This window comes from Micromys minutus (assembly GCF_963924665.1).
Source record: "Micromys minutus genome assembly, chromosome: 1".
NCBI lineage: Eukaryota > Metazoa > Chordata > Mammalia > Rodentia > Muridae > Micromys > Micromys minutus.
In genome coordinates this window covers 246,978,425-246,992,321 of record NC_137969.1, presented here as the reverse complement: position 1 = coordinate 246,992,321, position 13,897 = coordinate 246,978,425, and the positions used below count along the sequence as shown (strand labels likewise).

The window sequence follows — 13,897 nt, the reverse complement described above, 5'->3', positions numbered from 1 at the left end:
CTTGCAAACCCCTCCCCCCATTACCTACTCCCCTTCTCCTCAGAGAATACTAGCCTGCCCTGGGACATCCAAGTTGGCCTCAGTACTAAGCACATCCTCTCCCACTGAGGCCCAACCAGACAGTCCAGCTACGGGAAGGGGACCCAATGGCAGGCAACAGAGTTAGAGAAAGCCCAGAGTCAGGTCCAGTTGTTTGGGGATCCACATGAAGGCCAAGCTGCAAATATGCTACAAATGGGAAGGGGGCCTAGGTCCAGTTCCAGCATGCTCTTTGGTTGGTGATTTTTTTCAACACCACCCCCAACCTCCAAGAGCAAGTGATAAAGATAAAGGAACGGCGCCCCCTGTGGTCCTGGGATGCTACTGCATTGGCGCTAGCTTAGCTGCATCTTTTGTTTTTCAGCTGCACGAATACAAATCCTCATCACATCGTATTTTTCGGTTGAACAACATAGCAAAAGCACTCAAGTTCCTGGAAGATAGCAATGTAAGTGTTTGAAGCCTGTCCGGGCAACACAAGCATCTCAGAACCTGCTGAAGGGTGGGAGCCTCCGCTTTCCTGCCCTGGTACTTCTGGCTGCTCTCATCCCACCTGGGGAAGGCATTCCTCACTGCAACATCTCAAGCTGAATTGATGTGGACATCAATTCTGAGGCTGAGCCACAGCCCAAATGCAAGAGCTGTGGAACGCACATTTACCACCACAAAGGAAGCGGGGTCTGTCTTCCCCAATTGCCACATAGTAGAGAAAGACCTGGATGTAACAGGTTTAGGTGACGGTGACCACTAAACACCCCAGATATTGGATATCAGAGTCCAAAGGTGCAAACAGACCAGGAACTTACCAGCTGACCAGTGGATCAGCACTCTTGGGGAATATTACTTGGTTGTGGAAAATAAGTTGGTGCTGTGTGTGTTAAGGCACGGGGCCTCAAGCAGGGTATACTGAATGTTAGAGGCAGACAGATATAAAGGCTGCTGCTTACGTGATTCCATTCGTGTGTAATTTCTGTGATGGAGAAATGGCTTTAGAGAAGTTAGACTAGTGATGGTTTGGACCAAAGGGGAGGCAAAGGGATGCCACACGACAGCTAGCAGGTCCAGGGTTGCTCGCCGAGATGGTGAATGTGTTCTGTGATCTGCTGCTGTGGTCTTTACACACATCTGCAAATACGCCAAATCCACCAAATGCTCTAAATGGGAGGCTTAAACGGCCTGTCAACCAAAGCTCAATGAGGCTTTAAATACAGCGAAGTTTAAAATACAAGCGCTTCCCAGATAAACTCTGTGGGCTCAGGAACACTGTCAGCCCTACTTGAGCAAGGATCAACTTTGCGTCAGTGTGACTAGGCCCCAGGTTTCCAGTCCTGGCCTTCCCACTCACTTCTAGGGACTATGGGGAAATCATATACCTCTAAATAGAAGAATCATAAACAGAACCTTCCTCAGAGCACTAGTGAAGAGGCGGTGTGCCCACCCCTGCCAAGGGCTGTGTGGCCCTGTTTCTGCCACTTCACTGGCTTGACTGACTGAACTCCCTTGTGGCACCACCCACCTGCTTTCCATCATTAGCATAACTCTCTAGAAGCAGTATCTCTTCTGGATCCCAAAGGAACCTTACTTGGGACAGGAGGCTTGGCTCCAAGCAGCTTCCTACTGTTACCCCTTCTTTTTTGTTGACCTTGAGATTGTCTCCCAGTAGTAATGCCCCATGTGGACGACTCTGGTCACAGTTACCCACGCAGGTCATAGGCTTGTATCCGAGTGTCTTTGTGGATTTGGGCCACGCCGAGCATTGGGGAGAATCAGTTATGTAAGATGCCTATGAGCCTTGAAGATGGTTGGGGTCCAGAGGAAAGAACAACGCTCTTACAGACAGCATGCTGCTTGGTGGTCCAGGGTATGAAGAGGAGCCTCAGTCCCACAGAGATGAGAACGTATGCCCTGCAGAGTCTGCATGTCAGGGAGTCCTGCTGTGGACTAATTTGAACATGCATGGTGCCATGGAAAAAGTATGGCCAAGATAGAGGCCTGGCCTTCCGACCTCCACATGGGAGTCTTTCCAAGGCTGTGACAGTACCACAGAGCATCTGAGCCCACCTTCCCTTTAGTTAGTTATTCTTCATAGAAATGTTTAGAAATATCCCAGCTCGGGTGCGTGGTAGCTCAGTGCTTCTTTTGGGTCCATTTCCCAGGCAGGTAGGACATTGTAAAGTGGTCCAGGGGGATGCTGAGGACAGTTTAAAGTGGTCCAGGGGGATGCTGATCCAGAAGGAAGATGATGATGGAGAAGAGATAAGATAAGCCCCCAGAGGCAAGCTGTGTCCCATTCTGAGAATGCACAATATGACTTAGGAAGCTTTATTTGTCCCTTCGTGTGCCACTACCTGGATTCCTAGAAGGACAGGCCTCAGTGGCTCTGCTGGTTCCTTGGTGACAGTGCCCAGAGCTGTTGTTCTGGAGTCCTGGGACCAGCCATTGTGCACCTCTCTTCAACTGTGGGTTAAAGGGAGCTGGTGCAGTAAGTCACTCAGTAAGTTACTCGGGCTGAGCCTGGGCTTTGTCACCCTTGAAATGGGGACATGGAGAGCATTAGAGAGACTAACTCGGGAAGTCACCTGCAGTAGTCAGTGCTCTGTAGGGGAAGCCATTGTCACAAAGGCTCCTGAGTCACTCCTTTAAACCTGTCTGCTCAGAGAAGAGAAAGGACAGTCCCATAACCCAGCGGGCTCATTTGTATTCAGTTTGGCAGAACAAGCTGAGTTGGGGGGGGGCAGGCAGGAGGAAGGGGGAACGCCATCTCTAAAGATTTGAAGCATAGCAATTTCATCATCTGTCCATCACCAAGGATAGTAGAAGTCTCCGTCCTCCAGGGAGGACTATACACTAAAGATGAGGATGACAGAGTCCTTTCAGTAATTGTAGCTCACTGGGCTTGAATGTTCTATAAACTGCAAACCGGAGGATGCTTCCAGGAAGGACCTGGGAGTAGGAAGACAGGAGAGTCTGAACAAGTGATTGGTTATGTGCCGTGAGTGCTGCGGGGGGAGCTTGCATGGAAGATTGGCTCCGAGTTTGATGGGTTGTATCCCTCACAGTATTGACAACTTCCTTCCTGGCCTCCAGTCTGCCGGCGATGAGCTCGTGTTGTCTCAATTACCTTCTTGGCAGCGGCTGCGAATGGCCTGTCAACTAGGGAGCTGGGTAGTCAGCCTCAATTAGGCTACCCCGGGCCTAACTGATGTTGTCAGAGCCCCCAATAAACCGATAAGATCAGAGATGTGAGCCAAAGCAGTTTAAAGGCTCCTGACAGAAAGGGAGAGACGAGCGAGAAACGGCTGTATTGACAACCTCTCTAAGATTTCCCTTCCCCAAGTGTCCCGGGATAAAGTTTGCAGTGTGGGTTTTAAAGGTTGCTCTGGTGAGCTCACTTCATCCCCGTTACCCCCAAAGACAGCTGTGTACATGTATGGAGTGTTACTCAACAAGGAGAGCAAATGGAGCGGAGACCCGCAGAGCTTGCACGGCCCCGCTCACTCGCTCGCTCACTCTAAGGCGCTTTCAGAGAGGTGTGCAGGAGGCTGCACGCCGGTGCTCTGATGGCTATAAAGCACTGAGCCTGCACAGGACACTCCGTGTGCCTTAAAGTGCAGAACGGGCTTTGCAGGATGGGTTACGTATTTGCCGCTTAAGAGGACCTGAGTTTGGAGACTAGATAGTGAAAACCTGCATAAAAAAATACAGAAGCTGTAATCCTGGTGTCCCTCTCCAGGCAAGCTGAGAGCAGAGACAGGAGGACACCTAGAGCTCGTTGGCCAGTCAGTGAATTCAGGTCCAGTGAGAGGCCCTGTCTCAAAAAAAAAAAAAAAAAAAAGAAGAAAGAAAGAAAAGAAAAGTCTGGACCTGCTTGGCCACATCTTTAGTCCCAGTACTTGAGAGGCAGAGGCGGACAGATGCCTGGTTTACATAGCGAGTTCTAGGTCAGCGAAGGCAGCATAGTGAGACCCTGTCGAAAAGATAAATAAATAAGTAAATAAATAAATAAAGATGTAAAAGTAAGGGGGACATCAACCCCTGGCTTCCACATATGCACAGACATGAAATGCAGACTGTGGGTGTCGGGGAAGCATAGCTCCTTAACTAGGTCCTGGGATGCTGCAGGTCCAGGGGCTCTAAGTAGTTTTAGGAGTTCATCGGGAACATCTGTGCATGGTCAGACACGGGTGAAATAGTATCACTTGAGCGGTTCCTCAGGCTGACATGTTACACGGCCACACTGTAGGACAGTTTATGCAGCTGCGGAGTCCCTGGCTGTGATGGGTTCAGAGTTCAGAGTTTGATTTTTGATGTCTGGGCTCTGAGTCAGTCCAGGGTATGCTGAATCAGGAGGTTTGATGGCGTCCATGCGGCGTGCAGACAGCCTCCCCGGGGCTCTTGCTCACCCTTCATGGAATGGAATGGTAGAAACTGCAGACTTAAGGCTCCGGGCACATTGGAATTGTGCATCTGTATTTTTTAAAGTAGGTTTTAGCTATCAAGAGCTTTCTGGATGCTCTCCTAACACAAAGTGGTAAGAGAGGTGTCTACAGGATAAGCCTGTGGTTGGGGTAAACTGAGTCAATACAAGTATCTGTAAGACCTTAGGGTGGTGTCGCACATGGTAAGCACTCCATGTTTTGGTCAAATGCGGGTTTTGCACACTAGATGTGCCCCAAGAGGTGGCCTTTGGCGAGGACAGATCGCAGCAGGCAGTGAGCGGCATCAGGGAAGGTGGTGGGTCAGACTTCAGGGAGCTTTGTGCTCATTGACCGCTTCTTTCCAGGTCAAGCTGGTCAGCATTGATGCAGCAGAGATAGCGGACGGCAACCCCTCGCTGGTTCTCGGGCTGATATGGAACATCATCCTCTTCTTTCAGGTAAGCCTGCCGCTCTCTGCGACGCTCGAGCCCCCTCACGAGCGTTCTAACCGCGGAGCAGCATGCTCACAGCAAGGGACACCATGAGAGTCCCTTTCCATGATTGTGAGACTTAGTTTCGTATTCCCCGGCTCTCTGGTAAGAACCAGGAAGTGAAGACCGAGGTTCGTGGTTTAGTTACAAAGGCGATCCGCTAGGGGAAGGTTTGCAGGGGCTTTGGCGCTGGTGTTGTTGTTTGGAGCTGTGGATCCCTTTCTGCACCAGCCCTGAACTTGAGCCTCAGTTCCCTCCTCTGTCAATGCAGGAGTGGTCACAAGGTACACAGAGTGAATGTGAGGGCTTCCCCCACTGTGCCAAGTTTTCACGGGACTTGGTCACTCTAACCTGGCTTCCTGAGGGATGCTGGGAACGTCAGGAAAGGCAGTGAATGCCTTAAGTAGAACTGGAGCTTCTTTCACTCCTTTGGCAGATGTTAGGGAGATGGGACTCTCTTCTTGGGGGGGGGGACCACAAAGACACGTGCGTTCCATATTACAGTAAGATGCAGGCCACGATAGGGGTATGAGCTGATCTTTGTAAGAGCTCTAAGTGGGGACAACTTTACCATAAACGGGTGAGCAGAATAAGGAAAACTGTAGCCAAGGGAGTGACCTGAGCAAGGTTTTGAAGGGTGAATAGGAGTTTACCTCTCAGATTTATTATGCCTAGGAATTACAAGGGCATGGTGCTAAGATACCTCCTGCTTTTGTAGGCAGCTCTGGGACAGGCCTGGGCTTCTGCATTTTTCACATGTACCCCATGGTAACAGTTCAATGCTGGAGGAAAGGACAGTCAGCCAGCAGGCCCAGAATGAGCCTGGGAAGCATGATGCATTCTGGGAGTGCCAGGTTATAGTGGAACAGAACAGATAGTCTGCTCAGAAAAAATATGTGTGCCTAGGCTGATGAGAGCTACAGGAATCTCAAAGCTTCTTGTATACTGAGAACCAAGTCTATATAAGGTGGACTCTCCATCCAGGGTCTTGTGGCTGGTCAGAGGGACCCACTGGCCAGGAGTCCCTGTGGGTCACTGAGTCTGATATGCCCTTTTCTCTCTAGATAAAGGAGCTCACGAGCAACCTCAGCAGGAGTTCTCCATCTTCCAGCTTGTCACCTGGCTCCGGGGGCACCGACTCCGACTCTTCCTACCCACCCACCCCCACCACAGAGAGGAGTGTGGCAGTGTCAGTGAAAGACCAGAGGAAGGCCATCAAGACCCTGCTGTCGTGGGTGCAGAGGAAAACCAGGAAGTAAGCCATAGTTTCCCTCTCCCCAACCTAAGCACTGCTTTAGGTGCACTGGTGTCCACCACGGGCATACCATATCCTACAAAGCTGTCTTCAGGCCCAGGGAGTAGTACACATAGACCTGGGTGGACACGGTAAATCAAATTCTGTCTGCTAGGGTGCCAGGTGCTCATGGGCCCTATGCTTCATGCAAACCAACAGAACAGAAATGTGATGCGCTTTTCTAGTTTGTGTGTGGTGTGTGTGAGTGTGTGGCGCATGCCCATGCATACACCTGTAGAGGCCAGAGCAAGCATCAGGTATCTCCCTTTATTGCCGTTTATCTCATTCTTACAAGACCAAGTCTCTCACTAAATCAAAAGCTTGCCATTCCAGCTAGGCTGGCCAGCAAGCCTCTAGCCTCCTCCTGTCTCTGCTCCCCGGGGATAGGCTTACACACACAGGCAGCCATGCCTGGCTTTTCTGTGTGGGTGTTGTGGGTTCAAATTCAGGTCCTCAGATTTGTGAAGCAAGCACTCTTACCATTTCCTAAGGCCGGTTATAGTGGTCTCCTGTCAGGCCTTTTACAGGCTGATCCGGGTCTTAGAGATGTCAGGCTAGTGTGGAGAAAGCCACACTTACTTGGGGATATCCCAGCTCCTCCGTGTACAGCCTAGGTAGGTAGTTGCTGGTGTCTCACTCCCCTGTCTAAGCATCCTCTATTAAATGGTGACACCATTCACCACCTTCCAAGACAGCTGTCACATAATCGTGGAGAGCAGCTTGCACCTCACCTAAAAGCCACTTAATACATTTCTTCACACCTCCCCAGGAAGAGGAAATGGAACAGAAGCCTAGACTTGTGTGTGTGTGTGTGTGTGTGTGTGTGTGTGTGTGTATGGGGGATTGATGGAGAGAGTTGAATACAAATGATTAGATTATTCTGAAAACCAGGAAAAGTTTAAGAATAAATCAAGCCAGAGATTCATTGTTAGGAGCCACTGTGGCTGTGGCAGAAAGATGATGTCTGGGGAGCATTGTACATTTGGCAGGGGGATGATGGCTGGGGAGCACTGTGCATGTGGCAGAGGGATGATGTCTGGGGAGCATTGTGCATGTGGCAGAGGGATGATGGCTGGGGAGCACTGTACATGTGGCAGAGGGATGATGTCTGGGGAACACTGTGCATGTGGCAGAGGGATGATGGCTGGGGAACACTGTGCATGTGGCAGGGGAATGATGTCTGGGGAGCACTGTGCATGTGGCAGGGGAATGATGTCTGGGGAGCACTGTGCATGTGGCAGAGGGATGATGTCTGGGGAACACTGTGCATGTGGCAGGGGAATGATGTCTGGGGAGCACTGTGCATGTGGCAGAGGGATGGCGGCTGGGGAGCACTGTGCATGTGGCAGAGGGATGATGGCTGGGGAGCACTGTGCATGTGGCAGAGGGATGATGGCTGGGGAACACTGTGCATGTGGAAGAGGGATGATGGCTGGGGAGCACTGTGCATGTGGCAGAGGGATGATGTCTGGGGAACACTGTGCATGTGGCAGAGGGATGATGGCTGGGGAACACTGTGCATGTGGCAGGGGAATGATGTCTGGGGAGCACTGTGCATGTGGCAGGGGAATGATGTCTGGGGAGCACTGTGCATGTGGCAGAGGGATGATGTCTGGGGAGCACTGTGCATGTGGCAGAGGGATGATGTCTGGGGAGCACTGTGCATGTGGCAGAGGGATGATGTCTGGGGAACACTGTGCATGTGGCAGGGGAATGATGTCTGGGGAGCACTGTGCATGTGGCAGAGGGATGGCGGCTGGGGAGCACTGTGCATGTGGCAGAGGGATGATGGCTGGGAAGATGGTAGCATCTGTGCTCACATGGGCATACCCATGTGTCTCTGCACTTGGACAAGTGCATGTGGCAGCTGCTGTTCACTTTCACTTGGTTTACAGCCTTATTAAGCATTGTCTTGATCACTGTTGGAGTCCCTGGCTTTGAGAATGTACTCTTAGTAGGTCACAGGGGCCGAGGCTTGCAGGAGCTCTGCCTAATGGGTTTGTAACCTGTTGGGAGTCTGAAGTTATTTCTACATTAAAAGGTGTTAGGTTCTATTAATTCCATGAGCGTGATAAGAAATGAAAGGACAGAGTCTACAGAGAGCCCACATCTCTCAGCATGACTCTCTTTACCCCTCACTGTGAAAGTTATGGTTTTGAGGCCAGGAAGATGGCTCAGTGGCTAAAATACTTGCTGGGTGTAGTGGTTTGAATATGGTTGGCCCAAGGAGTGGCACTATTTGAAGATATGGCCTTGTTGGAGTAGGTGTGTCACTGTGGGCATAGGCTTTAAGACCCTCACCCTAGCTGCCTGGAAGCCAGTCTTCTCCTAGCAGCCTTCAGGTGAAGATGTAGAACTCTCAGCTCCTCCTGCACCATGTCTGCCTGGATGCTGCCATGCTCCCACCTTGGTGATCATGGAATGAACCTCTGAACCTGTGAGCCAGCCCCAATTAGATGTTGTCCTTATTAAGAGTTGTCTTGGTCATTATGTCTGTTCATAGCAGTAAAATCCTAAGACAGAAGTTGGTACCAGGGACTGGGGTATTGCTGGATAAGCCTACCATGCTTTTGTTTGGAAGAAGGTGGGCTTGGGAACTTTGAATTTGGAAAGCAGTGGAAGGCTTCAAATGGGGCTTAATGAGCACCCCTAGAAGGAATATGGAAGACTTGGTTACTGAGAATGATGTGAATTGTAAAGATCTGGTCCTAGATGTTTCAGTGGAGAATTTCAATATGTGGCCTAGAGACTGTTTTTGTGATATTTTGGTGAAGAATGTTGCTGCTTTTTGCCCTTGTCTGTAGAGTCGACCTGAGGCTAAGGTAAAGAGATTTATATTAATTACATTGACAAAGGAAGTCTCAAAAAGCCCAGCAGAGACTTTGTTCTCTGGTTAAGTCTCATGAAGAGCATTTTGAACAAGTGTAGCAAGCTGAGAAAGGAAAAATATAAAATATATGGTTCAAGTATTAAAGTGGCACCAGGAAGTGAAATGGAGCTGAATCCTGTGTTTAGGAGACCGGCAGCCAGATCTCTGAGTTCAAGGTCAGTCTACAGAGCAAGTTCCAGGACAGCCAAGCTTAGGCAGTGAAGGAGTTGGAAAACAGGAAGCTGGTGATAATGTAATAGAACAAGGGGGAATGTTCCAGCTCCAGCAAGCAGCAGAACTCAGCAGCTATGGCCATGTGGCTCTGACTTTAGAGTCAAGAGGAGAAGGAAACACAGGGACAATTGATGCTAAGAAATGAGTGGTGATTAAGAAGAGACCAGTATCACTGAGGTGAAACTTTTCTGGGAAGTTTTAGAAGCTGGAGTTCCAGAGATAGCCAAGGTTGTACCCCATGCTGCAGCTGTACTTGGTAATGTGTAAGAATCACCCAGGTGGTCCTGGTTTTGAAGGCATGAAGGGGTCATGGAGAGCAGCTGAGGCTTGGCACTGTGAGAGGCCATGGAAGGCCATTGGTGAAGGAGCAGCCTCAGTTGTAGTTGGTGGTCCAGGACTGAGGGGGTCATTAAAGGAGTTGAGGCTTGGCACCAAGAAGAGAGCCTATGAGAGGCTACTGGTGAAGCCTGGTTAGAGTGGAAGACCCCAGTGTATTGGAGATGCCGGTACCATGAATCATCACCAAACATGGCAGCAGCAATGGAGTGGAATCAACCAGACCCTTGAGTTCTACACAAGGCAGAGATGGAGATGTGATACCAACCCTTTGGAGGAGCCCAGAAGATCATGTGCAGATTCCAGATATTGGAACAAGAAGCTGTAACATGAAGTTGCCTTGGAGACCCCAAAATGTTCGTGATACCAGAGCCATGGGATACCTGCTGAGGAAAGCTGCTAACTCCGAGTGGAACCAGCTCAGGAGAAAGGTTTTTTTTTTTGTTTTTTTTTTTGTTTTTTTTTTTTGTTTTTTTGCAGTCAACAAAGATGAAAAAGGAGTTGGAGATCTGAAGACCTCTTTTGACATCTGTCAAGGAGATACAAAGCTTGGAGTCTGCCCACTGGTTTCCTGTCTTAGGTTTGAGATTACAGTTAAGTGATTGGATGAATCTCAGAAGAGACTGAACTTTGGACTTTTAACATTGTTCAAACTGCTATAGACTATGGGGGCTTTGGAAGTTGGACTAAATGTATTTTTTATTACGCTATGTTTAGGTATGACCCCCATAAAATCCTAGGTTTGAACAAGCCTATGGGGCTCAGAGAGTGGCACTATTTGGAGGTGTGGCCTTATTGGAATAGGTGTGGCCTCACTGGAGTAGGTGTGGCCTTGTTGGAGTAGGTGTGTCATTTTGGTAGGTGTGAGCTATAAGACCCTCATCCTAGCTGCCTGGATGCCAGTCTTCCACTAGCAGCCTTCAGATAAAGATGTAGAACTCTCAGCTCCTCCTACACCATGCCTGATTGGATGCTGCCATGCTCCCATCTTGATAATCTACTAATCTACTGAGCCTTTGAACCTGTAAGCCGGCCCCAATTAAATGTTTTCCTTATGGGAGTTGCATTGGTCATGGTATCTGTTCACAGCACTAAAACCCTAATACACTGGGTAAGCATGAAGACCAAAGTTTTTATTTCCAGCTCCCACAGGCTTGTTGGCTCATCTGTAATACCAGAGCTCAGAAGGCTGAGTAGCTATATAGTAGGATTCCCAGGGCAAGCTAGTTAGCCAGAGCAACCATGTCTGTGTGCTCTGGAGTTAAGTAAGAGATGATGTGTGACGGAATACAATGATATCAACTAAGGAAGATTCCTGATATGGGTCTCTGGCTTCTACACGTGTGTGCATCCACACCAAATACGAAAGCACACATGTGTACATGCCTACAACACATAGGATTTTATGTGTATTGATGATGCAGGTATCCCACAGTCATCCTGTGGCTCCTGCCTAACACACCAGGTTCCCCTTTAGACATGACCATTTTTGTTGGAACCTTGTCCTTCCCCATAACAGTGCCCCACAAGGTCATCCTGTATTCACCCTGTTTTCTAACTAAAGTGTTGGAGGCTCACAAAGGGGATATGCCTGGCCCAAGGCCACAGAGCCAGAGCATAGAGGAACAGCTGAGACATAAGCTTGGGTCTTCCTGGCTCTGTCTCCAACAGGGCACATCCCATGTGTCCCCTTTCCATTGTCACTGATGATATGTGCACTGTTTAAAAAAAAAAAAAAAAAAAATCTCTTCTTTATGTATTTAGGGACTTGGGAACCAAGGGTCTGGCTTGCATTTTTTGATAACATATACCTTTTGCTCCATTTGGAAAATTCTCAGGGCAGCCCTCATAGTGGTCAGGGCCAGGGCTTCTCTGAACAGCAGGGCAAGGGAACAGCACCTGACCCCCCTCAGGAGGCATGCAGGCCTCCTTTTTGGGTTCTTTTATTCACCTGGATTGTGTCTGTCCCTGCTCCTTCTCATCAGGTATGGTGTGGCAGTCCAAGACTTTGCAGGCAGCTGGAGGAGTGGGCTGGCTTTCCTGGCTGTCATCAAAGCTATTGACCCCAGCCTCATAGACATGAAGCAGGCTCTGGAAGATTCCACCCGGGAAAATCTAGAGAAGGCCTTCAGCATTGCACATGATTCCCTGCATATCCCCAGGCTCCTGGAGCCGGAAGGTATGGTAACTCTCCCTCTCTGTCTTTTTAATTGTTATTACAAATATACCATCTGCTCTTCCAGGTAGGAAACTAAGAAAAGAAAAATAAAAATCTAGCAAAGAAAAAAAGTCTATATGCTATAGTCTTCTTGGTGCATCTAATTTCCACATAATTGACATCATTTGGTATATGCATAATTTTGTCTCCTTTTCACTTGTTGTAGATGATATCAATATTTGGCTAGTATATTTCTATAATCTTCTGGCTATGTTTATTTATAGTGGCTGCATCATAGTCTACCTGTAGGCATACTCAATTTACCTGGCTCTTCCGTGCCTGAGCCATTGAGGTTACATCAGAAATGATCACTTCAGGGATTGGAGATTTAGCTCCATGGCAAATGTGAGGGCCTGGGTTTGATCCCCAGTTCTGTAGATGGAGGGAGGGAGAGAACTGGAAGGAAGGGAGGATAATTTTTGCACACACATGACCATAAACATCCTACTTACCCAGCATGCCCTTGGCGCTCCCTCAGGGACCAGCTCCCATCTGCAGAATGACAAAGTTAGGGAAGTACATTGATGTAGTATTAATTATCTATTAATAAATCCTGGTGGTGGGCTCTGTACCCACCTCAGTGTTTTACGTTCCAAATGAAAGACACTCCCACAGCCTTTATATTTTAATATGCCTTAAGTAGCTCAAGAGCCAGGCCACTGCCCAACTTCCACATGGTTAACCCTGTTATTACTAATTCTTGTTCTATCTTGGCTGCTCTGAGCCCAGAAGACCCCTGGCTCCTTCATAAAGTAGCCACGCCTCTCAGTCTGTCCTGCCAAGCTATTGGTTGTTGGCATCTTTCTTTACCAATCAGAACCAGCTGAGGGCAGGTTCCCAGAAGCTAGAAGCTACCTGCAGGTGTTCCCACGTAAATTACGTTTGGGGAAACTTAATTAGCATCAGAATACAAGCAGCTACACATTAAGATGCGTAACTCTGTTCTGTGACTTTGCTTTCCACACTGGGGTGTCTGATTTGGGATATGCTCATGGAACCAGCAATGAGCAGACTGGTTACAGTGAAGGGAACCAAGGAAGGGGGCTCAGTTCTGAGCATGAGGGTTCCAGGGTTCCCCGCCTTGGCTCCTCTGTCTCGCAGCCAGCTTTAGCCAAGGGTATTGCTCCCTCTCCGAGTCCACATTTCTTCCAGGGGAAAAGAAAAAGGGAAACCTTAACTGATGTGTGTGTCCCTTCCTCATCAACACCCCATGGTCCTAAGGTGAAAGCGTGTCTTTGCTAATAATGCCTGTCTCTCTCAACAGACATCATGGTTGACATGCCAGATGAGCAATCCATTGTGACGTACGTGGCCCAGTTTCTAGAGCGCTTTCCGGAGTTGGAGTCCGTACGTTTGTTTCCCTTCTCTTCAATTCACAAACTGGACATTTTTCCTGGGTACTCAAGAGACAGACACAACAGCTGGGGCTCTGGCTGGAGCTGTGTAGGTCTATGTGGTTGGTGGCAACAAAGTGACCTCACGTTGCTTGCTTTTCCTATTTTAATTTCTAAACTGTGACATAATGCATCAAGGTCCCAAGTGGGACAGAAAGCCAGTCACATCTCACACAAACCTCTTCCCAGACCGACTCGATTAAGATGACAACATTCACCTGTCACCCAGGTGGCATTTAAATACCCAGTGATAAGTCCACCAAGTCACCAAATCTTATCGGAGGCTCCAAAGTATAAAAGACACCAACCATTTGTGACCAGCATGCTTGTGGGGTATGAGTGTCTCTCTCTCTCTCTCTCTGTGTGTGTGTGTGTGTGTGTGTGTGTGTGTGTTCTGTTGTTTATTTTTTGGGGGTTTTGGTTTGTTTGGTTTTTGGTTTTTTGCATTTTTGAGATAGGATCTCACGTTATGGCCCCAGCGGCCTTGAAAATTCAGCAGTGTCTCTGCCTCAGCCTCCTCACTCTGGTAATACAATATGTATCATTGCACTCTGGTCACACTTTTACCTTTAGATCCCAGGTTACACTTGAAGATAGGTCTTAG

The 13,897-nt window shown here is 48.8% G+C and overlaps 1 protein-coding gene across 2 annotated transcripts in view; it reads left to right on the top strand.

Moving 5' to 3' along the window:
• CLMN (calmin) overlaps positions 1-13,897 on the top strand; it is an 88,390-nt gene that overhangs the window by 62,586 nt on the left and 11,907 nt on the right. For both annotated transcript variants that reach the window (XM_080928798.1, XM_080928799.1), the window contains exons 4-8: positions 404-487; positions 4,823-4,915; positions 6,013-6,203; positions 11,667-11,860; positions 13,164-13,246. In XM_080928798.1, the coding sequence (XP_080784924.1) occupies positions 404-487; positions 4,823-4,915; positions 6,013-6,203; positions 11,667-11,860; positions 13,164-13,246 (645 nt within the window). The remainder of the gene's footprint in view (positions 1-403; positions 488-4,822; positions 4,916-6,012; positions 6,204-11,666; positions 11,861-13,163; positions 13,247-13,897) is intronic.